Source organism: Ruditapes philippinarum, unplaced genomic scaffold, assembly GCF_026571515.1.
Source record: "Ruditapes philippinarum isolate M1 unplaced genomic scaffold, ASM2657151v2 ctg2438_1_1_1_1, whole genome shotgun sequence".
In the NCBI taxonomy this organism is placed as follows: Eukaryota; Metazoa; Mollusca; class Bivalvia; order Venerida; family Veneridae; genus Ruditapes; species Ruditapes philippinarum.
Window position 1 is genome coordinate 62,166 of NW_026863750.1, and position 26,378 is coordinate 88,543.

Sequence of the window (26,378 nt, forward strand, 5' to 3'; positions counted from 1 at the left end):
ACAGATCACTATAAGGAAAAATGAAACTTATGCTAGACACTGGTAAAACTTTACAGAAGGTCTTTGGAACTCCAAGAAATATATGTGTATAATGTTTAAATTTCAGTGAATCAACAGTATGACCCCAAATGTCTTTTTAACTTTCTACATAATGCATAGAAAAAGTATTATACATTTACTGTAATTCATTACAAATTTCTATCTTCCAATTACTTTCATTTTCAAATGATATAGATCTACATCAATTAATATAAAAAGTTGTTCATTACAACCATGTATTACACTTTGGTATGGTAGTGCTGAAGAAAAAAATGTTATGCAGCTCGTGAAAAGTAACAAATATATAAAACAAAACCTTGGCACAGTTGTAATACTGTTCATAGATGTGTAAACAAAATATTATGCAGCTGATGAAAAAAAATTAATATAATTAACAAAACCTTGGCACGGTTGTAATACTGTTCATAGATGTGTAAACAAAATATTATGCAGCTGATGAAAAAAAATTAATATAATTAACAAAACCTTGGCACCGTTGTAATACTGTTTATAGACGTGTGGACAAAATATGCAGCTAATGAAAAGTAACAAATATAATACACAAAAGGTTGGCACTGTTGTAATTCTGTTAATAGACGTGTAAACAAAATATGCAGCTAATGAAAAGTAACAAATATAATACACAAAATCTTGGCACATTAAAATACTGTTTATAGACATGTAAACAAAATATGCAGCTGATTAAAAGTAAAAAATAGTTTGTACAAGTTTGTAAAAATCAATAATAATTAAAATGTGATATTTTAGATCAAATTTGTTGTGAAGAAATTCATTAAAAAAATTGTCAGTAAAAATAGTTGGTTTCAGTAATTTCTCCGATATTATCAAAGTTTCAACAATAACAAAAATAAAGATTACAAGAATCATCATTGTAAAGCATTTCAACTTTATTTTAAAGGTTAATACCATATCAATACATGTGTTCCCTGTTAGTGTCAAGTTTTGACAAGATGTTATAATTGTATTGATCAGTATCAAAAACATTCCCCAAGCATTTAATGTCTTGATTTAAATAGTAACAATGTTTTTTGTTTGTTTGTTTCATTTTACGCCTTTTACGTCATATAGGCGGGTAGTTTCCTAACCATCGTTTCTGGAGAGTTACACCAGTACTAGACTACCTTCCTCCGTGCAGTAACATTGTTTAATGGAAAAAAACAACAGCATATAGACAACAGAAAAACAGCATATAATGTCAACAACAAACATAACATAGCAGCAGAATATACTGACTAGAAGGCAAAATTTGACTATCCAAGAATTTTGCATTTACAAGAAAGACATGCTATGCTGATGACCTCAAACATTAAAATTAGCAACAAAAAGTATAACAAGATAAACAAATGAGCCGCTTACTGTAGTTCTGACCCTTATCACATTTTAAAAATACCTTGATACATATTGACTTTCAACCAGTGGAATAACTTATATGCAGATGAAGTAAAGGTTTGAAAATGTAAAATAAAAGTCATTTATTTTATGCTTTTGATTGTATTACTGATGTATCCGTGAAAAATATATTTGATAATTTCACAGTGAAATGATTAAAATTTCAAACTTTTCTATGACGAGACTACTTTTTAAAGATTTTATCATCATTCAAATTTTTTGAATTCAATAAATAATATCATGGCTATTCAACGTTGATTGTCAAACTTATTTTTCAGCCCAAGACTTCCTGTATTTATGAGAAATTGGACTTAAATTCAACTAAAATTGATGTTAACAGTGGGGAAAACAGATTTAATATTAACGTTAATATTGAGGAAATTTCATTAGCATAAAATAAAAAGACACTTTATTGTTTGTTGTGTAAGATGTAATTTTATATCATTGAAGGAACTTTAAAAAAACAGTGTTCTCACGAGCGCATAGCCACTCATGAGAATACTGTTTTTTAAAGCTCTCTTGATGATATAAAATTTCATCTTACACACAAACAAACAAATATCCTCTATAAATTGCATTTTTAAATTAAAAACATGTCTAGTCACTTCCTTCATTTTCTTCAGGTAAGGTCTCTGACACTTTGTTTCTTGCTTTCCTTCCCCCATCGCGGTCCCGCGCCCCAGCCAGCCACTTTGAAACCTCTATTTCAACATCCTTCCTCGTTGCAGCCTTTGTCGGCAAGTTACTTTGGACACATTCTACAAAACAAGCATTCTTATCCTTAAAGAATGAAATGAAGTGAAATGAAGGTATTGAAACCATTCAAAGGTCATAAGCCACCTTGTAGCATTTTGAGCAGTATAAATTGGAATATAAACTAATTCTGGTATGTTTTACCAAATATAGATGTTTGTTTCCTGGTTTTACATAGCTTTTAACAATATTTCTGTGATATATCGCTGCAGTCAGTTGTAAGCTGAGATCATCAATCTTATCGGTGTATCAGTAAAGAATGTTAAAGGTAAGCAAATAACTTGCTTTACAGGAAGGTGATTTCTGTTTATATTATGCATCACAACACAATGCATGGGATCAAAAAACCACACAGCATGTAAAATATTCTCTCTTATTAATTTCCATAAAAGCTAGTCAAGCATTTTCCTTCATTAAAGCAATACCCGAAGACACAATAACAAGATCTTGGATAATATATCTATTTTGAAGACACCACTTTGCAAATTTGTAAAATATCACTTACTATACAATACATTCAGTATCTAGAGGCCCACAAACCTTTTTCTTCCCCTTCAGCCACTTCATATTGTACATTCTTGCCAGTTCATTTGACATGGTTTTTTTCATCAAGCGGTCAACAGTTTCCCGTACATCTGCCATACCAAACATTGAGAGGAACCGCACCTTAAATAAAGCAGAACATAAACTTTTTTTAATGTTAATTTTAACACTACTAAGTGATGGGCTGCAAGTCACCAAATGACAAATAATTGTCAACTGGACCTCAAAAACATAATCTGCCAGAAAACTGTTTGGATTGACAAATTAAAAGATCTTTCCTCATATATTTACAGCCTAGGACAACACCTTAGTGACTTGTGCCTTTATGTTTGTCCCCTCCACCGAGTGTTATGGGGCACATTATCATTGTTTTTTTTTTATACAAGAGTTTATTCAATATCAACAGAATAATTTTTGATAATATAATAACAGCTCAATTCCTGGATTTTGTGGTACTAGTCATTTTCCTGGTATTTTTGAAAGCTGCAAGCATTTTGATTAATGAATTGACTGTCTTGTCCTAATTAATAATTAATGTTGAAAAACGAGGCCAACTGCCCATGTCTTGTGCTCATGGCTATTATAGCATATATAAATAACATAACTGTGTCAATATGAATCAAAAAATTAAAACATGCCAGTTTTTAATTCTGAAATTAATGCAGCAAAGTGTTTGTTCACTGTGCAATATTTTCCAACATAAATATAGCAGAATGATTATACATTATCATCAAGTGCTCACCACAGACCATTATGTTATTTCACTTTTAGGCCAATGGATATGGGGTATACTTTTTTCAGTTACTAATGGAGCAACATACATGACTAACACTATGCTTACCACAGATGAGAGCATTGTCTGATCTCCCAGAAGCTTATCGAATGCTTCCATCAGCTCAGGATAACGAAAAGGGAATGAGATATCTTTCGGAAGTTGCAGCGGTTGGTCATCTGCTGCTGACCTTAACAGCATTCGCTGCACCATCCTCTTAATATCACGATTCTTCTCTCGCATTGTCTCCAAGACTCGGAGAATCTGTGTAACAGCAGCTGAAAAAAAGGATTCATAATACTAGGCCATATACTTTTAGAGCTAAGTGTGGTCTGGATCCATGCTGGTCTCAAACCCATTATGTTGGTTTTGTCATGACCCGGCTCAAATGAAAAAAATCCAGTATTTTAAATTTTTCCTTGGCTTTAACAGTAATAATTAACGCTAAAATCTCAAAAGGATTGTTGAGTGTGCAAGGTCACAAAATGTGAAAATGATAAGAAATCATGAATTAAACTTAACATATTTTTGAGCCTAGGCATGTCATTTGGTGAAAATAAACATTCTTGACTCTTCCAGGGACCATAACTTTGGATAACAGTAGTGGGGTCAGGCAAGAATATGCGCACAAATTCACATCATGATAAAGACTAACACAAGTAATCATCAATTTCTTTTGAAAATTTTTTGAACTAGGGGCGTCACAAGGTGAAACTTTCCATTTTTGGCTGTGTCACTCAATCTAGCTTGTTATAACATTTATTGACTTGTTTTGAGAATATAACATTTAATAAGTATGTACTGTAATAATAAATATATTTATAGCTCCGAAGTTTATACTTACTGGGCCCAATAATCTGCCCACGGAAGGGTGTATCAGAAGCACCTTGTATTGGAGAAGCACTTTGCACATCACTGCTGGCCTCACGCAATGCCTATGCAGATAAGCGAGGCGGAGATGAAAGTAGGCTTTGTGACTCTTTGGGCGTTGTTGCTTGGTCAATAACTTGTGGTGGCCTACTCTCTGTGTCTGTCTCATTCTCATCAGTGCCACTATCCGATTCATACAGCTTTTATAAAATACATATACATTAAGTGAGTTATTGCGCCAAGTGACAATATGATTATGACCCGTAATCGGCTGGCAAACATGTACTAGTCTATGTTTACGTACCGAATTGTTGTGCCGCAATTTTGTCTACCAAGGATTTTTAGCACGAATGCGTTTGTTTCCCCGATAGATATTTCATGAACGGGAAGGGCTAAAGACTTGGTCCCATTTGGAAGCTTAATACAAACGTGAAAGTGATAAAAGATTTTTTTAATTGTCTGGACAATTGTTTTCACAACGGCCCGGGAAGTGAATCCCTTGCTTGCAGGCTCGAATCTGGAGTTTCTGGCCTTCTCTTAACTTAAAGTATGTTTTTAAAGGGGGGTATAATTTACATTTTTTTTCGGTTTTTGACCTTTTAAAGATGAACACAGGTTTAATTATCTTTCGGGTCATATTTTCTCTTCCCAGGTCCGATACTCGTGCCTGTGCAACATCGGGCTTGGTTGGTACTTGGAAAAAATACTTGAATTTGTAATAATAAGTATTTGCATTTAATATTTTAAAATGCTTATGAATGAAATATTGGTACAAAATGGAAGGGACTTCTAAGGCTAGGAGGGGTCACTGGATTTCAAATGGTGGTGTCCCTTTAAAAAAGGATCTCTTAAAATTTAGTCTAGATAGAAACAATATTATTAAAATGTTAGTGTCGACTCCGTCACAGTTAAGTTATTCAACAATAACAACTATACACATCCATAGGTCAGCTAAAGTGCCTAAACAAAAAATAAATGACGTTTACACTTACCTACACACACCATAAATCTGTAAGGATATAATATGAAAGGTCATTATACGAAATCGTCGTTAAATGTTCCGAATTGAAATGAAATATTGTTTTCGTGTACAATTTTACAATTTAACGTTTCAATACACAATTTGATTTTAAGCGGCAGCGGAAATCACGTCTGCGCATGCTCAAAATAAATTTTTCATCAAATGCTGATTTTTATAAATTATTTCTGAATTAATAGTCTAAAAACACATTTTTATATTTAGATTATAAAAATTAAAACCAATATAAAAACTAAACAAATTAATTTCTCGCACCTGCTCAGGCATGCTAATATTTATTGGGTTGCCCGAATGGGACCCATATGGGTCCCTCATGGCTTGTATATATGTTAATGCTACGATTTTTATAAAAGATAATAGCAATTTATGCCAAGTGGTCACATTATAGCTCAAAGTAAACAAGTTCTAAAGAAATAAATAAACGAAAAATCGTTTTTTTCCTTATAGTGCTGTAATATGGGACCCAATATGGGTACCAATATGGGGCGTACCCAAATGGACTTGCCCATATTGGTCCCATATAGGTCCAATATGGGCATACCCATATGGGCTTGCCTAGATATAGCCCATATGGGTCCCATATATGCATGTTTGCTGGGTTATGAATATTAATTAGATTTCATCCGCTTAAAAAATCACGGAGGAGCGTTACGTATCTTAAACCATAAGTTAACCAGGCAATATCTTGCACCAACATAAACAGGATGTGTGGCACATTATAGACACAGTGACTGTAAAATAATTTAAGCGAAATTTATTGAACTAAATGTGGTGGTTATATTGTTTTGAACATGCATAATTTAAGATGCATATGATAATTGCTGTATATTTCAAAACAAACATTATTCATTTATTATAATTACAAAGCAAGAAATAGTTCTATCATCAATAATAATCAATCAGTCGGTGAACGCGGTATGACTTTAATTAAATGTTTTGGTTTATTTGCACTGACATTTAAAAAAAAAAAGAAATACGGTATGCTTATTAGTCATTCAATTGACATAACCGGTTTTTAATCAGAATGTTAAAGGCACATTATGGCTCAGAAGGGGCAAACACGAACTTTTTAGCACTTTAATTTTTGGTCAAGTGATGCCAGATGCGTGTAACCTGAAGAAAGTAGTTAAATGTGGTATCATTTGTCATAAAAGTAGCAAAATGTAAACATAATAGTATTTTGACTTCCATCCAAAGTAATACAAATGTAATTCACTATAACTGTACTAGTTGGCAGGAAAATTGTTCTGATAATTGGCAAGTGAGTAATTTTTTGGAAACTATAAAAACACACAAAAATTAAATGCTTTTGAGAAAGAAAAAGTATTTCTTGGACATACCGTATAAGTGGTTTTTTCTGCGGGCTCCAAATTCTGCGGTTTTTCCAAATTTTGGCATGTTTTTATTTCTGCGGACTTTATTTCTGCGGCACATTCTTTGGACAAAACGTGATTTAAATTCTGCGACTTGTCTTATCAAAATCTAAGTCACATTTCTCAACCTATTTTTTCGCACGAACACATTTGTTTAGCTTCGTCACCGCAAAACAATAAAGTAATTACAAACAAATGTACTGTTTGCTTGCAAACAAATATAATGCGCAACAATAGAAAGGTATGCAGCTTTTGATCATCGTGAAATGACGTGTGAAAAATATAACCCTGTTGTATCTTTAATTGTATAATTAAAAAGTTAATAGCAGTTGACCGTAAATCAGATGACAATTATAGTAGACGACGATTATTTAGCAGTATAAGGGTTGAAATGGTTTGAAATAGCTATATTCTTAAATTAGCATCATTAACAATTAGTACGTCCTTTAAAAACACAGATTACATAATAAGCCTACAGCAAATTAATACAATTTGAAAACCCCCTTACCGTTATAATACGTTAGTCGTTATTACTGTAGACGAAACAGGTCATAATGCAGGACACATATCGTAGCAGGTGAGTGAAATATTCTGCGGTTTTTATTTCTGCGGTCATAAAACTGACCGCAGAAAACGCAGAAATAAAGTCACCGCAGAAAAAACCACCTATACGGTATAATTGACCTTTAAAATACGAATTTACAGAAAAAGGGAAAGATAATTCGTCGCCTATTTAAAGTTGTCGTTCACCAATGGTTACAATTATACATAAAATCCGGGCAATAACGAAATATGACAAAACATAAAATCCGGGCAATAACGAAATATGACGGAATATAAAATCCGAGCAATAACGAAATATGACGGAATATAAAATCCGAACAATAACGAAATATAGCGGAACATTAAATCCGGGCAATAACGAAATATAGCGGAACATAAAATCCGAGCAATAACGAAATATGACGGAACATAAAATCCGAGCAATAACGAAATATGACGGAACATAAAATCCGAGCAATAACGAAATATGACGGAACATAAAATCCGAGCAATAACGAAATGTGACGGAATATAAAATCCGAGCAATAACGAAATATGACGGAACATATAATCCGAGCAATAACGAAATATGACGGAACATAAAATCCGAGCAATAACGAAATATGACTGAACATAAAATCCGGGCAATAACAAAATATGACGGAACATAAAATCCGAGCAATAACGAAATATACGGAACATAAAATCCGAGCAATAACGAAATATGACGGAACATAAAATCCGAGCAATAACGAAATATGACGGAATATAAAATCCGAGCAATAACGAAATATGACGGAACATAAAATCCGGGCAATAACGAAATATGACGGAACATAAAATCCAAGCAATAACGAAATATGACGGAATATCAAATCCGAGCAATAACGTAATATGACGGAACATAAAATCCGAGCAATTACGAAGTATGACGGAAAATAAAATCCGAGCAATAAAGAAATATGACGGAACATTAAATCCGAGCAATAACGAAATATGACGGAACATAATATCCGAGCAATAACGAAATATGACGAAACAAAAAATCCGAGCAATAACGAAATATGACGAAACATAAAATCCGGGCAATAACGAAATATGACGGAATATAAAATCCGAGCAATAACGAAATATGACGGAATATAAAATCGAGCAATAACGAAATATGACGAAACATAAAATCCGAGCAAATAACGAAATATGACGGAATATAAAATCCGGCAATAACGATATATGACGGAATATAAAATCCGAGCAATAACGAAATATGACGGAATATATAATCCGAACAATAACGAAATATGACGGAACATAAAAATCCGGGCAATAACAAAATATGACGAAACATAAAATCCGGGCAATAACGAAATATAACGGAACATAAAATCCGAGCAATAACGAAATATGACGGAACATCAAATCCGAGCAATAACGAAATATGACGAACATAAAATCTGGACAATAACGAAATATAACGGAACATAAAATCGAGCATAACGAAATATGACGGAACATAAAATCCTAGCAATAACGAAATATGACGGCACATAAAATCCGAGCAATAACGAAATATGACGGCACATAAAATCCGGGCAATAACGAAAATTACAGAACATAAAATCCGAGCAATAACGAAATATGACGGAACATATAATCGAGCAATAACGAAATATGACGGAACATATAATCGGGCAATAACGAAATATGACGGCACATAAAATCCGAGCAATAACGAATATGTCGAACATAAAATCCGGGCAATAACGAAATATGACGGCACAAAAAATCCAAGCAATAACGAAATATGACGGCACATAAAATCCGAGCAATAACGAAATATAACGGAACATAAAATCCGAGCAATAACGAATATGACGGAACATAAAATCCGAGCAATAACGAAATATGACGGAACATAAAATCCGAGCAATAACGAGATATGACGGAATCAAATCCGAGCAATAACGAAATATACGGAACATAAAATCCGAGCAATAACGAAATATGACGGAACATAAAATCCGGGCAATAACGAAATATGACGGAACATAAAATCTGAGCAATAACGAAATATGAAGGAACATAAAATCCGAGCAATAACGAATATGACGGAACATAAAATCCGAGCAATAACAAAATATGACGGAACATAAAATCCGAGCAATAACGAAATATGACGGAACATAAAATCCGAGCAATAACGAAATATGACAGAACAAAAAAATCCGAGCAATAATGAAATATAGCGGAACATAAAATCCGTGCAATAACGAAATATGACGGAACAAAAAATCCAAGCAATAACGAAATATGACGGAACATAAAATCCGAGCAATAACGAAATATGACGGGAATATATAATCCAAGCAATAACGAAATATGACGGAACATAAAATCCGGACAATAACGAAATATGACGGAACATAAAATCCGGACAATAACGAAATATGACGGAACACAAAATCTGGGCAATAACGAAATATGACGGAACATTAAATCCGGACAATAACGAAATATGACTGAAGATATAATCCGGACAATAACGAAATTTGACGAAAATATAATCCGGACAATAACGAAATATGACGGAACATTAAATCCGAGCAATAACGAAATATGACGGAACATGAAATCCGAGCAATAACGAAATATGACGGAAAATGAAATCCGAGCAATAACGAAATATGACGGAACATAAAATCCGAGCAATAACGAAATATAGCGGAACATAAAATCCGAGCAATAACGAAATATGACGGAACATAAAATCCGAGCAATAACGAAATATGACGGAACATAAAATCCGAGCCATAACGAAATATGTTTTTTGCTTCTGATTTCTATTACAAAAAAATGAAAATGCGATAAAACAGTTATAATAGTACATTAAACTCGTAAGTTATTGGGGTATAAAACTGGCTGGGGCGACATCTCTGAATGTTTCTGCAAATAAATTGTCTCGGCATAACGGCCTCGTCATTTTTTTTAGCAGAAACACCCCTTGATGTCGCAAGTAAGACATTAACACCCTTTGACTTCTCGACCCATTACGATATAAATATGACTTCTAGACCCCTTGACACTGAGACACCTGCAGGCTGGATTATATCTCATGTTTAGGTATGCTGAAATAAGAAAAATGTAAAAAAAAAGAATTTAACATCTTGATTAAAATAGAGATAACTGACTATGTTTTATTTTTCTAATGGTAAATACTTTTTAAAGCAATGTTTTCCTTGATTTTATCTCATGTTTAAGTGATATTGAAAAAGAAAAAAAACCCGTCTTGATCATTATAAAGAGATATCTGTTTTTTTCCTGATGGTAAATAGCTTTTAAAATTATTTGAAGCAATCTTCACGTCAGACTTCATGCGAATATCTGTCAATTCAATACATTATATCAATTTCATAACTTTAGATAAAGATAAGATTTAAATGACATTTCATCGATTAGATTGTTGCCCCTGAATATCTGGTAGTAGCCAAAGGGACTGTAATTGGCGTATACTAAAAATAAGCCAAAGTACGCCCCTGGAAGATGACATGTGTGTATTTTTATCTATCTCGTACGCCCCTGACCACGGCTGTACCGACTGAGCTATCTGCCGCTTACATTTTTCTCTTTAAATTAGTGAACAGTTCTAAACCGTGACCAAAATGTTTAGATATTTTAATCAACAGGTAGATTAATTCTAAATCAATACAACTAAGGAAAAGAAAAAATATTACAAACTTATATATAGTTTAATTTTAATAACAACTTATATGTTTTTATAATTATTTTTACTAAAAAGGGCCAAGACAGTAATTTATAGTGCCATTATTTATATCAAGTCAATTTAAAAGTAAAAACTGTACTAATATATGTACCATTATTATCTTATTCTTTGCACACTAATTATTTGTACAGATAAAAGAAAACTTTCTTCTAGATAAGAAATTTTATGGTGGCTGTATTGTGCCATGTTGTATTTTTTCATCAAGGGGCACCGAGCGAAAATATGAAAATACAACAGGAGCCACGTGATCGTTTCTTCATGCTTTCGTCTGGTGCCCATTTACTTTTACGTACTTAGTTGGTATTATGTAGCACAAATCAGCCTCCATAAAATTTAGCGCACACATTAGTTCAAGTGCAAGCAAAAATTTACACTACGAAAAGTCTGTATAAGTCAAGTGCAACCAAAAATCTACACTACGAAAAGTCTGTATAAGTCGGGTTGGTTGAAGGTTGAGTCCGGTGTCCCTCAATTACAAAATAAATGGTAGGATACTACGTCATCGCGCACCTGCTGAATGCTCCCTTTGACTCGAAGGTAAAATACAATTTTATCATAAGAAATAATAAAACTATCAAAAGATATTGTAACTCACCAAAGAATGGCTATAGAACTTGAGATAGTTGTAAAAAAGTTTATAGATTTATTGCCTGGTTTAGGCCTAAAAACGGGATAAGTTTTTTTTTCTGAATGCTCCAACTCGGACTTTTCCAAAAACATTTGAAAAATAAGGTTGAAAACCTGCTTGAAATTCTTTTTAACCTACCAGAGGTCCAGAACATAAACCGAGTCCTGTTCACACATTTTTCTAGATTGCTTTCAAAGATATCTATATATCTAAGTCAGTTTTTCTTAATTCTTTTTAGAAAAAAGGAAATGCTTCCCTCGAGACTCGATTTTCAGAGATGCTCCGCACCTTGGACCTAAAATATATACAGATTTTTTGAAAGCACATTGCTGTGCTGAAAGATATATTTTTTTTTTAAAATTAAGAGGCTTTTTATATTCAAGCTCATATATTCATATAATTTACTAGAACTAAATGAAACAGCATTTTTTAAATACGTTACTAATATTTGAATAAGTAAAGATAACAATCTCGTAAATATGTATTCTTAGAGGATCAGTTATCGGTCAAAGAATAAGAAAAAAATAGGTTCTGTTGAAACAATCCCTCGTTAAATCGAGTCGCTGAAATAAAAAAAAGTTGTTATTTTTTTAATTTAACTTTTGTTTTTTGGTTTTTTTGTGTTGCCCTAAAGGGAAAAAAGGGATAAACCACTTGTGACGTAAAAAGCCGAGGGAGGGCATCTTGGCACGCAAAAAGCTGGAACAATATTTTAATTACAAACTATTTCAGTGATGAGGAATACTCAAAAACACACAAGAATAATAGCTATTTTAAGTAATTGTCTTTTGTTCAGTTTTTGCGTTATTTTTTGGACAATATGTCATTAAGGATTAGACAATTAATGCAATTTATTTGATACTTCACTCGAGGATAGGTAACGGTTAAGTAAAATACCACAAACAAGAACGACAACCCTTCAGTTTTGGAGTTATTGCTCTTTTGTATTTACTATGATAAGTTTGAATGGATCGAAGCTCTAAAGGTATTTGAGATACAAAATTGAAACTTTAAATTGAACATGTTTAATAGAGGTGAATCGCAGAGCATATGGACCAAAAGTGTTTACTTAATGCTTCTTTAGTTGTTTGGGTTTTCATTGTTTTTTTATGAGAGTGTTATTATTGTCATAATTTATTATGTCTAGGCTATCAATTTAAACGTTTAATTACTTTTCACGAGTGTCATTACTGGGATTTTTACATGTATGTAACGATTAATTCTCCTTTGAAATGTATTTCCTTCTTTTTGGCGGGGGATTTTATTGTCTGCGACTGCTTCTTGTATAATTGTTTTTATTTTAATGACATTTAATTACCAAGATATAGTAAAGACCGTGATAAAGAAATAACTGTTAACATTGTTTTCTGATTTTATTTCATATTTTTGTTATTTTAGGTAAAATACGTACATATGATAACTTTCAGACTAAAAATTGTCAAATTTGTCGATAATTGTGATACATGCTTTAAGTGCCATGGTATGGCAGTACATTGTTTTTAAAACCAGTTCATAACAAAAATAATTTACATGTTGTTCTTTAATAAACTATTCAAATTAATCGATAGATAATGACTTCTTTATGTTCATTAACGTACCATTATGGTGTTTTAAAATGAACAAGTTTTACAAACATGCAAGTCATTGCGTTTTAAATTATTAACAGGATATTAATGTCAGCAAATATTGAATAAATGTTGTCCATTAAAAGCAAATACGGACAAATAAAATTTCCCATAAAAAGACATATCTGCTCAATCAACATCTTTCTAATATAATATGAGTTATATATCTAACTTTTAGCTATTTTCAGGCTATCGAAGAGCATTATATGTAAAATATCAAAAACATAAGAGAACGAAAGCTATACTTGTGTCTAGTAAACAAACTGTAGAATAGTCCACACATCAAGTTACAACATAGCAAGATTACAAAATTGTTGACGCAAATGCTAAGATGAAAGCATATGTAATACTACTACAGTGTATGTAGGATGAGTGCCATGACGTGTTGTCTGGTTCAAGTACTAAAACATGTATATGTAGGATATCCCACGAGGTGAAATCTAAGGAAATATTTCATTTACAGAAGAAATCCTTCTAAAGACCGCCAACCTTTCATATTTATATATCATTTATGATTATTGCACAAATGATTATTTTAATGAAACACACGTATAAATACATATAGGGAATAAAACTGTAAATCAATCTACAATATATTGACATATTTGTCTTCAATCTACAATACTGAACGAATAAAATAAAGGATTTGATGCTGTGTACGAGCCCAACAGAATCTTCAAAAAGTAAAGTAATAATCAATGTGTAATGGCTACTGATGACAATATGTATCATTACTCTATTTTGGTAAATATTTATCATTTGACAGTTAAAAAGTGCTTGTAAATCGGGTTTTACATCGCGTAAAATCAAACCGTACGCGCATCGCCATAGCGCAAGTTGTTTACAACGTGGGGTATCCAACGGGGAAATTTAGTGTGTATATTACCCGTCTGGCTCGGTAATATCAATTTCTTTCGGGTGACCAATATCAAATCAAAAAGGAGGAAAAAATCTGGAAGGGTAATAAATATATATATATATATATATATATATATATATATATATATATATATATATATTGGTCCGAGTGGGAGTATCTCTGAAATCGAGTCAGAGTGGGAGCCTTTTCCTTTTTATAAGAAAAAATAAAAAGAAAAACTGTCTTTTAAATATAAATATTTTACACCAATCTAGAAAATTATGTAAATATGACTCGGTTTATGTTCCGGTACGTTAGAATGATATTCAAGAAGGTTTTCAACCTTATTTCTTATATTTGCGGGAAAAGTCCGAGTGAGAGCATTCAAAGAAAAAACACTTTCCGGTATCACGTTTTCAGTCCTAAACCAGGTAATGAACGTATAAACTATTTTACAGTTATCTCAAGTTCTATAGCCATTCTTTGGTGCTCTACATGATTTTTTAATAGTATTACTATTTCATATGATAAAATTGTCTTTTTCCTTCGAGTTGACGAATTTAATGCAATGTGAGTATTCAGAAGGTGCGCGATGACGTAGTATCCTACCATTGAAAATAAAACAAGTGAGGTTTTACGCAAGCGTAAAATGGCTGCGAACGAATTTGTTATTTGGAAAGGACTAAGTCAAATTGAGTCAAATGTTACCTGAAGAAAGCTGTGATGAATGTGAAATGACTTGTAATTACAGTAGCAAAATGTGATAGTAGTATTTTGACTAACGTTAAAATACTAAATGACAAGAAATATAATAAAAAAGGCCCCGAAACCATCGGCAAATTATGGTGTAAATATTTCTTTAATAACTTATAATGTTTTTTCTTTGTATTTTTTTTTTTTTTTTGTTAAGCGAGTGCATTTCTCCGGCGTCCTTTTATTTTGCGGAAATCGTCTAAAAAAGTTCCGTTTCTGCAGACATTTTCACAACAAATCTTACGACAATTTTTTGTCGTAAGAGAAATCTTACGATAAATCTCCTTTTCACAAAAAAATCTTAAGAAAATCTTAAGTGCAAAATCTGTCGTAACTTTACCATAGGTCTTCCCCGTTCGTTTTCAAGTGTAATTTTTTCTCTCTTAAGGGTTATATTATATCATGTATCTCTTACCTAAACTGAATAAAAAAAGACAAAAAGTTGGAGGACAAATATATATTAAGCAAACAGTATGCTATAAATTACACAAATTGAGGTATATTTATTTTTCAACATAAACATTTGTGACGTCATGACTTGATGACGTCACGATGGAGAGGGCTATGAATAGCTTAAATGTGAACTATACTGTAGTATTATTGGAAACTAATAATTTGTACATTTGGTGAGTTCGTTTTCATTGCCAGCATGTACTAGTGGTACCTTTTTATTTATTAATAACATAGTAGACCTTCTTTCTGAATCATTTAGATATTTATAATTCTCTTCAATCAAGATTTAAATTATATCAGTTTGTTCTGATTGAATTTGATTGTGTACAATAGATATTTCAAGCTATTGTTTACTTGATTTTAAAACCGGAATTAAATATAGAGCATGCACATCACTATCAAATGAACGTTGCTAGGGATGTTTTTGTCGTAAGATTTATCGTAAATGAATTTTTTATCTTAAGATAAAAATTTAACTTACAAGTGACTTTGTGAAAATGACTTAAAATTTAACTTACGATTATCGTAAGTGAAAAAACGTATCGTAAGATTTTTTGTGCTGGCTCTTACAATTGTATATAAAAATCTTAAAATATTGCGTCTAAACAAATGTATAATCGTTTGTCTAAAGTCAGCACATGTGACGCAGTGGTGATTGGGTAAAATCTTTTTTAATAATAGTGTTAAAAGGGAAGCGTTCTCATATAGCTAAATTCAGTAGCGTCGCACTGGCAATCAGCGCTCAATACTCGCTGTACGCGAGTGTAAATTCGAAAAAACGTGTATCCGGGTAAAAGCGAAGAAGAAAATATGTAAAGCATTTGAAATTACAACGATCCTGAATAAATTATACTAGAATAATTTATGGTCCCTACGCTGGTGCAGTTTCGTCAAATGCAAAAAGGTAACCCTTTAAAAAGATGGACAACGTGTTTTAAGCTGAATGCGATACGTCATCATTTTCTGGGCTTTTTAGACTGTTTCCATATTATGATGTCTGAAAAAGCTACCTAATTATAGGAAATCATCCAGATTATCAGTCCATTATTTGTTTACAGAGAAAAGAAAATATTATTCTTCGAATAGACAAAAATGTAAATTACCAATGTTTTGCAATAAATTGATAAAAAAAAAAAAAAAAAAAAAAAAAAAAAAAAAAAAAAACACATTACTGCTTTTAAATGCTAATATGTATTCAAGGTGGTGATCTGTGGTGTACAAAAATTTAAAAATGTTAAATTATTTATTCTTTGCATGTACTCTAAAGATGCTTATTTTACATTTTAAGATTAGACTTCATGGCAAATTATCAGCAATTTCATATTTAATTTGAACCCAAAGCGGAAAGTGGTCAGTGATTGAAGTCGACCATAGGGGGTGTCGGCTATGGGGACGAAATGGTATCAACGTCAAGTAAACATTAAAAAACTTGACATGTGACCAACATCCTAACGTCTTTTAATTGTCAAGTTTCCATGGTTTCCATCTTTGAATATTTTCAAATCCACCATAACGTATAATATGGCATACATAAGACGAGCAATTTTTATAAAAATTAGTTCATTTTATAATGTTTATTTTTCGGAAGGTCAAACTTAAAAACATGTACGTGCAACTTTTTAGAACAACATGTTATTTATTTCCTGCTATGCAGATAAAATATTTCAAAACTTTGTATCACGACTACGTCTTTATTCATACAAACATATTTGGTTTCGTAAGTTACAGATCTTATCTTAAAAAGACAGCTAAGCAACAAAATGTTAAAATTGGGCTACTACTTGGGCTTCTTTTTATTATATCACGCTACATCTAGGTGTCATTTCTGGCCTGGTAGTTAAATAGGTATGGGTAAATAACTACAAAAGCGTACAACAGATAGAAATAGATGTAATTTCAAATATGTACATGTACATACATCAGTGTTTCTTTAGGATACAGTAAATTGAGATAAAGTCGGAAAGTCGAACAAAAACTGAATAAAATACAGTGAAATAGGGTGCTTGTGACACTTCCAAGACATACCATCATACGTGTAATTAAATTTATTATATTTTTGTTAATTCAATTTAAACAAGAGCCACAACCGGGCGGGGGCAACGCTCGACTTTTTACTTTTTTTTAAAGCAAAACAAAGAAATTTTTGAACAAATCTTACCTTATATATATAAATATGTAAGTAAGTAAATAAGTATGTAAAGACATACATATGTACATACATATATATATACATACATCCATACATACATACATACATACATACATACATTCATACAAACTACATACATATATATATATACATACATACATACATACATACATTCATACAAACGTACATACATACATTTTCAACCATTTTATTATTCAGTGTCTTTAAATTGAGGTTGCACTTATTTGTAGTATTTTCTTTGCTTGAATGATAATCTTACTTGATATTTATATGAATGACAAAAGAATGAATATTCATTTCAGTGTTGTTTCTAACATGCAGTCTATGGACAAATATTGATGTTAACCAATTAAAATATTCAATATGTGTTTTACTGAAAAGGTTAAAATATGATTAATTTTAAACGACATTTACCCATGAATTGCAATCAGTTATCATTGATTTTTAAAGATAGATAGATACTACATGGTACATGAACAAAAATTGTAGCACAAATTTTCAATTTACATATATTTGGAGGATGAATATTAACACCATTTGGTACTAAAGTGAGCTTAGTAAACGGTATCTTTATTCGTTATTTTGTGCTAAAAACTTTCAGATTGATACCCAAACAACCAACATAGACTTCATCATGATGGACACTGTAGCATATTGAACTGGCACAGGTTAAACCTTCACACATTATACTTCCTTGTTTCAAGTCTCCGTTGACTTTATGAATTGTTCCGTTATCAGAACAGCAGACAAGTAATGACCCGTCGTCTAACACCAACATTCCCCATGGTCCACTAAGATTTGTATGCTTATATGTAGCTATAACTTCCCCTTGTAATGATACGCTCACTACACTGTTGTTATTATGATCACTGATATACAGAAGTTTGGAATCCTTACTCACAGCAATATATGGGATATAGTAAGATGTAAGAAAGGTCAGAGGAATGTTATTCAGAATATCACCTTGTGTATTCAGTACAATCACACTAGGAGGATGCAAACAAGTAACATAAAGACAATCCTGATTAAAGTCTATACCATAACATTTCCTATTCACTTTAATGCTGCGGTCACATGATAGCTTGTCATCTGTTGTCATGACAACTATTTCTTTGATTTGCGGCATTGTTACAGCGAACAGATCCTGAGACAGTACAGCAATATCAATTGGCCGCGAGGCTAGAGCTTTCTCTTCTTGTACAAGTCTGTTCTCTATCAATTTTACCTTCTTGTTGTTACGATCAGCTAGAACTAGTTTATTTGTGTTGAGAACAGCACATCCTGTAATATTACATTCCTTTGTATCTGACGAAGTTTTATCATTGATAACCCCTTTCACAATCAGACAATCAACAGATTTCATCTTTTGTGTTGATTCATAACAAGAATGACTGACAATCTCACCAAAGACCATTGTTTTAGACAACAATGATTCAAGGTCAGAATTTTGCTCAAATGAGTAGTGCATATTGGTATTTATCAAAGGATATTCTGCATCATTTAATTCATCTGATTTCAGTGTAGACTCAGCCCGCTTCATGTCAATGTAGAGTTGACTATTCTGATTATTTGATTTGCTTATATCTAGCTTTGATTGCATACGTTTTATATCAGAAATCATACTTGCACATTCATCAAGGACCTTCTGAACGGTTCTATTATTCTTCGTCTTAATGGCTCCAGCAGTTCTTGAAACATCTTGTTGCATCTGATCAAGGCGGTCATTTATTTCTTTTCGGAATTCTGTTATTGCTTTGATTATTTCTTTATTGCATTCATTTATATCATTACTTCTTTCTTTAGCCATTTGAGAGATTTTTTCTGCTTCTTTAAGTTTTCCGCTGAGTTTTTGCATGACGTTATCGAATTCCTTCCCATCTGCAATGCCTCTGCATTTATCAGGAATGTACTCAATTTTGCACGTTCTGTGGCCTAAAGTCATGCAATCATTGCACCCGAGCTCTTTGTGGGATGGGCAATAAAATTTAATTATTTCTTTTTTATGAGCTGAACATAATTCTGTACATTCGTTGTATGATTGCTGCTTTGAATGCAACTTATCTAATTCATCTTTATAAAGAATATTGTGATTTCGGGAAAGTTTTGCCTTTTTGTGACAATCAAGACAGGTACCACAAAGGTATTCCTGACATGTGCCGCAAAATCCGTGGGCTTCTATACGTTGATCTGTGGTAAGACACGGCTCACAACAGTGATCAAAGTCTTCTGCTGATCCTGCTGCTTCTGATCCTAGCAAGTCTACTTGTTTACGTCCTGATACGGCCATTTCTATAAAACAACATAAACATGTATTAAACATTAAGTTTAAATTATGTCTGTTCTTAGTTGAAAGTAATTAGAAGACTTCATTCGTAATGTAAGAAATAGTTTTTATATCTTAATTTTATTGTGAAAAAATACCAAAATAATTAATATATGTAGCCCATTTGTCACAGTAATTGTGTTATGGTATTGTTCAAGTTTATTGAACACAACGTAATTTCAAACACAAACTGGACGTTTCGGCCCAAAACCAAATCTGGCCCTATGCAAAAATCGGCCCCTGAATGTTTCGGTCCTTTTCCGCGTTTTGATGACACATTATGACTTGACGATTGATAATCAATTCTAAATATATATATTTTATTTGCAAAATTGATAATTTTATATTAAAAACCGCTAAAAGGATACTGATCTATAGAAAATTTATCTGATTGATATATTAATAACAGTATTATTTCTGCATGCTTTGGAAACATTTAAACATTCTAATAAGTAACTCATAATGTTTCTTTTTTTCATTGAAAAGCCACAAGAAATTAACACTTAGTACTCATGGTGAATTTGGAATAATACGAACAAAATTTCTTTTTGATATCATTTAAATCTTCTTTATATTAAAGACCCATCATGCCTCAGAAATGCTATGTTTTGTCGAAATTTTTTTTTTGGTATCTCCTTAAAGTTGCAAGGAAATACTAATATGCCGTTTCAATGAATTATTTTTGCTACGACATGGCATATACTCTCGCGGCACTGCATGTTCTTTCGCGGCACGACATGTACGATCGCCACACAGCATGTACACTCGCAGCACTGCATGTACTCTCGCAGCACTACATGTACACTCGCGGCATTTCGTCTTGTGTCGCAGAACTGTGTTTTCTGTAGCGGCACTGCATGTATACTCGCGGTACTGCATGTACGCCCGCGGCACTGTATGTACACTGTAAGAGATTTAATTCCGTGGTACTACGTGTACACTCGCGGCAGTGCCTGTAACTTCGTGAAACTGCCTATAAACTTGCAGCACTGCATGTACTCTCGTGGCAATGCCTGTAAACTCGCGAAACTACATATACACTCGCAGCATGGCATGTACACTCACGACATTGATATTAACTCTAGCGACACTGTATGTACATTTGAGTCACTGCATTAACTCTCGCGGCAGTACATGTTCACGGTACTTCATGTTCAATAGCGGCAAAACATTAATTATTTCGGCACGGCATGTACACTCGCGACACTGCATTGAATATCGCGGCACTGCATGTACACTGGCGACATTGCATTTACTCTTGCGGCACTGTATGCACACGGTACTTCATGTACACTTGCGACACTGCATTAACTATCGCGACACTGCATGTACACTGGCGACAATTCATTAACTCTCGCGGCACTGCATGTCCACTCGCGACACTGCATGTACACTGGCGACATTGCATTTACTCTTGCGGCACTGCATGCACACGGTTCTTCATGTACACTCGCGACACTGCATTAACTATCGCGACACTGCATGTACACTGGCGACAATTCATTAACTCTCGCGGCACTGCATGTCCACTCGCGACACTGCATTAACTCTCCTGGCACTGCATGGACACTTTTGACACTGCATTAACTCTCGCGGCACCGCATGTACATGTACACTCGCAACACTAGATTAACTTTCGCGGCACTGTATGTCCACATGTGACACTGCATTAACTCTCGCGGCACTGCGTGTACACTCGCGACAATGCATTAACTCTCGCGGCACTGCGTGTACACTCGCGACAATGCATTAACTATCGCGGCACTGCATGTACACTCGCGACATTGCATTTACTCTCGCGGCACTGTATGTACACTCGCGACAAAGCATTTACCCTGGAGGCACTACATATACTCTCGCGGCAATGCATTAACTCTCGAGGCACTGCATGTACACTGTACTTCATGTACACTTATGACATTGCATGTAAACTTTGCAGTAAATATAAAAAGCTTAACAAGCACGTCATTAAACGTTGTATGCTATTGATAACCCAGAAAATTATCCTTTTTTAAATATTTGGGTAAAATGAATTACATTACATTTTACAAATCAATTTTTTTCATAGTTTAACAATTAGATTTTAAAAAATTTTATACACATTGAATTTTTAAGGGTCGTTCGAGGTCAACAATTTAAACTTGAGTCTAATTTTGGGGCTTTTTTTTTTTTAAAGAAACCGTGCATATTTATATTAAGAAAAAAAATTTAATAAATAGGGGAATTTTTTGTAGATAAAAAATCCCAGAAAGGAATTTCACACATATCCATGAAATATATATAAAATTCAGATATTTATATCCAAGAAAAAGAAAACGGTTAAATCAAATATTTCTTACCTATCTTAAGCTTCCTTAAAGGGACTCGACGGAGGTTTAAAGGCTTAAACACATAACATTTAAATTTCTTACATAAATGAGTTTGGCACTTTAAACAGAAATATATATGCAAAGATAGTTAAGAAATATACTTAAAAAAATTTGAAAATCGTATTTTTCGGCTATTCTTAGCCCGATTTCTGTGAAAAGTGTTTAAACGTTTTTCATTTTGGGTCAGTGTTTTACAATTTGTAAGTCCAATCATGTCAAAAAACTCAGTGGAGTCCCTTTAATAGTAGTTACATTACAGTTTAACAAAAAAAGTCGGACACTTAATCTTTTAGAAAAAAAATCTAATTTACTTCCTTTCGAGGAAAACGTCTATGAATAGCAGGTTCTAGTTTGTTTTTCTCAAGCGTTGAACTGAATATAGGACAAGGTAAAACCTAGTAATCAGCTCCTTGTCATTGAGCCATCGATTATGTTTTTTTAAGTAGTGTACAGTAGAGTACTATTGCAGGGTAAAAATGTTGTATTATCTAAAAGTACCAAGTATTATGACTTACACAAGTAACTTTCCATGACGTTATTAAGCGTGATCAATACAAAACTAACTTATACTTTCCTTACAATTCCATTTATTAAACACGTAAATGTCTGTGTGTTGACGTTACGTTGAGTGAACAATAACATAAAAGAATTTCAATCTCATAATTTCCTTTCAGATTTAGCAAATGCATGTTTAAACACGCAAATGAAAAAACATATAGAAATAACCAAAACAAGTCATGAGGTTTATGTTAAAATATTTAACCTTTTTATTGTGAGGTATCACTATTTTCAGAAAAACTTCCGAGATTTTAAATAAGGTTTATCAATAATAAGATATATATCCTTTTCTTAAATGTAACGAAACAAAGTGACCTTCGGATGTACGCCTCCTTTCATAGATAACGTCTATAGATAGCCTATTCTCAATTTACTCAAGGCCTGTAATAAATGTACATAATAATATTTCAAGCTTAACTCCCTTTAATGTTGATGCAAGAGAAATTATGAACGTAATAAAATGGTTATCGCTTTCAAAATTATACCCCTATCACATTTATATGACGCTATTACGAAGGCTTATATGGTACAATAAATCTCTCGCTCACGTCACTTGTTAACATGCCTCTCTTACAGAACAAAATCAAAGCACAGAAGGTGCTGAATTTGTTTGGGACTCAGAATGTCAGAAAGGTGAAGGTTGTGAAATTATAAACCAATTTGTTTGTATAGTGTCACCAATGCTATAGTAAGACTTATTGCAACACTGCACTGATATTCAATTCAATGTTTATTTGGCTTAAAAAACCGCGTTACCTGAATTGGGATTTGAACTCCAGTCCTCTCGCTTCCAAAGCGAGCGTGTAAACCCCTCGACCACGGGGGGCTATAACAGCATGAAGAATACCATATTATTCTAAATTAGAGTTTGTTACCCTTATTAATTTCGATATATTTTGTTCACGGTAAACCTGCCTGTTGTTTAACACTGAAGTAAATAATCATGGAGCTGAATGTAAGCATGTATACCTTTAAGAACAACACAATATTAGAAATCTTCGGCCAATCGGGAACTATTTATTCATTAAGAAAATTAATGCGCCTCTCATTTGACAATCTTTACGCAGTGATCTCCCCTGAATTTTTCGGTGTTAATGTACATTTGTAGGGAAGTAACCGCTTTGAGGAGTTTGGACTACTTTAGGCATTTGCAAATAAGAACATCGGGCTCTGAAATTCGCTACCATTATTTGTTTGGTCTGGTGACCAAAACAAATAAAAAAAACCGACGGAAACTGTGAAGGATTGAGTTTAATGAGATAAGCATCGAATGGTGCAAATCAAATTTGTCCGTATAACTTCTTATAATTAGCATTTTGCCTACTGAACACGCAATAATTGTGTCACATGAAAAATATATATTTTATCTGCCTAGCATTTTACAATTCGCGATAACTATTAAAACTATTTAAATATTTAAAATTAAATTTTGAAGCAGAAGAGCGAATCAAATACTCTGATTCGACGATATTTAATCTGAAAAAAGTCATAAGCATAAACTAACTTTTCTATCTGTAATTTACTCAATTATCGACATTTTCACCGACTTTTACACAAAATGCAGTTGTTCATAATTTTAACAGTAAAACAACAGAAAGATATTTTGTCAAAGGGGAAATAAATATATAAGTATATAATAAATCAAAACGGCAAACAGTAATTCGGTGCTGAACAGAGAACTTTTAAAGACAATCTTATCCACACGATGCTTTACATTTTGCGCCATTTAGATAAGTGTATTAATATAATGCATTTAAAAAAAAATACTATTACTTTTGTAAATAGTATATGTTTAGATAATTAAAAATAAAGGCATTTCTGAAATTCTGTTTCTTCCATTGATATTTTACTTAAAGGTTATTAAGAACTGTTAACCTTTTTTATGTCTCTTATAACAAATTTTTTTTATCATTTTCTTTCATTTAAACCATTTATTTTCTTGTGCGTATGGATCTTAAATGATGTTTGATGTCCTTAAAACAACATACGAAGATGATAGAAAGATTTACACACTTATTGTTATGACAAGAAAAGACGAGTTATACATTAATAATTAAAATAGATCATATAAAATATGAAAACATAGTTGTAAATGAGACAAAAACTATGTTATTCATTTTAAACTTGCTAATAAAAGTTTTTTAAAATAAAAGATCAAAGTATACATGATGAGCGTAAAATTAACGAGTTTGTCCTTTAAAGATGAACACGAACTTCTCGGTTTCTCTATGAATTGAAAGAGAACTGTTCGTTTCACCTATAAATATAACGGAAACTATTCAAAGTATTTTTTTTACCTATTTACAAGACTCAGATTCAAAGTCTTATGATGTTCGTGTCGATGTCCATTATACGTTAAATAGAAGTATTTGTACGCGACAATGATATATCTTTTTCTAATATTGTATACTGTTTTATTTACTTATAAATAAATTATCGGATTACTGATCTCCCATATTTCAATAGAGTGTATTGAATGGTATGAAGATACTGAATTTATTGAACTCTTTGAATAAAAAACATTATGTGAGCCGGTATGCGTTTCTTTACTTACTTTTAAGGAAAAATATTTATATAAATACATGTTTTTACCTTTTCCCATATGGTAATAATAATGTTTTGTGTCGTTCATATTAAGACAACCTATAGGGTAAAAATCGCTTTTACGTTTACACGTCCGGTTACGATATGTTTCACTAAACGAGAAACATGCCTAGTGCAATTCCAGTAAGTTTAAAATAAGGGGTCAATGTAATACAAGACAAACAAACAAAATATTTATCCTCAAAGTCCACAATGTAGTCAGATATGTCAAATAAAAATGTGTAGTTTGTTACACTTTTTTTAACAGAGATGTGATATTTATTTCAATTGTTTAAGAAACTGACGCTGTCCCATTTTGAGGGTATTTATATGTATTTTAAATTAATTAAAAAATAAAAACAAAGAATGAAAAGTAAATAAATAAATGAAATGTTAAGAAGATTAATATAATATAATTTGCAATAAGGTTGAATAAATTTACCTTAATTGTCGCTTGCTTCTCTACATGCAGAAATCTTAAAACAATATTTTTTATATCAAACTGTTCCTCTAATTAACCTTTACGTCCACAAAAATCTACACGTATTGTTCGTCATTTAAAGATGAATAGCATTTTTATCAGTAAAATTTTCGACGTCACCACTTGAACATTAACCTCACCCGAGACAAATTTAGAATTTAGGTTATCTATCGGTATTCATTTAAAGATAACTTGTCAGTGTGTAAAGTATTGATAATGTACAAATATCGTTGTTATAGTTGGTACTTGAACAATTTAATATAATATAAAATAAATAAAAAGATTCTTTAATGTATAATGTAAAAGTAAGTCAGAATGAATGTTATTCAGGATAACAAATATGTATAGACGACATTAAACTTCATATAGTTCGGTGTCTTTTTTTTTTAATCCATGTCGAACCATTTGTTTTATTTCACATTACATATCATTTCTTAAAAGTATGGTTTTCCT

General features: G+C 32.4%; 2 protein-coding genes across 3 annotated transcripts; both read right to left on the reverse strand.

The window, feature by feature from the left end:
- Positions 1 to 2,563: 2,563 nt before the first annotated feature.
- On the reverse strand, positions 2,564 to 4,586 carry LOC132723218 (uncharacterized). The gene is made up of 3 exons (XM_060707895.1): positions 4,362 to 4,586; positions 3,587 to 3,795; positions 2,564 to 2,868 (listed from the first exon to the last, which is right to left on the reverse strand). The coding sequence occupies exons 2-3, from the start codon at positions 3,758 to 3,760 to the stop codon at positions 2,707 to 2,709; spliced, it is 336 nt and encodes a 111-aa protein (XP_060563878.1). The 5' UTR covers positions 3,761 to 3,795; positions 4,362 to 4,586; the 3' UTR covers positions 2,564 to 2,706.
- A 12,707-nt stretch (positions 4,587 to 17,293) lies between these two features.
- Positions 17,294 to 26,004, reverse strand: LOC132723222 (uncharacterized). Of its 2 annotated transcripts, none has more exons than XM_060707899.1 (2): positions 25,887 to 26,004; positions 17,294 to 19,900 (listed from the first exon to the last, which is right to left on the reverse strand). In XM_060707899.1, the coding sequence occupies exon 2, from the start codon at positions 19,896 to 19,898 to the stop codon at positions 18,189 to 18,191; it is 1,710 nt and encodes a 569-aa protein (XP_060563882.1). In that variant the 5' UTR covers positions 19,899 to 19,900; positions 25,887 to 26,004; the 3' UTR covers positions 17,294 to 18,188. The 2 variants fall into 2 exon arrangements, with proteins under 2 accessions (XP_060563882.1, XP_060563881.1); XM_060707898.1 differs by lacking the exon at positions 25,887 to 26,004 and adding an exon at positions 23,067 to 23,228.
- Positions 26,005 to 26,378: the final 374 nt, after the last annotated feature.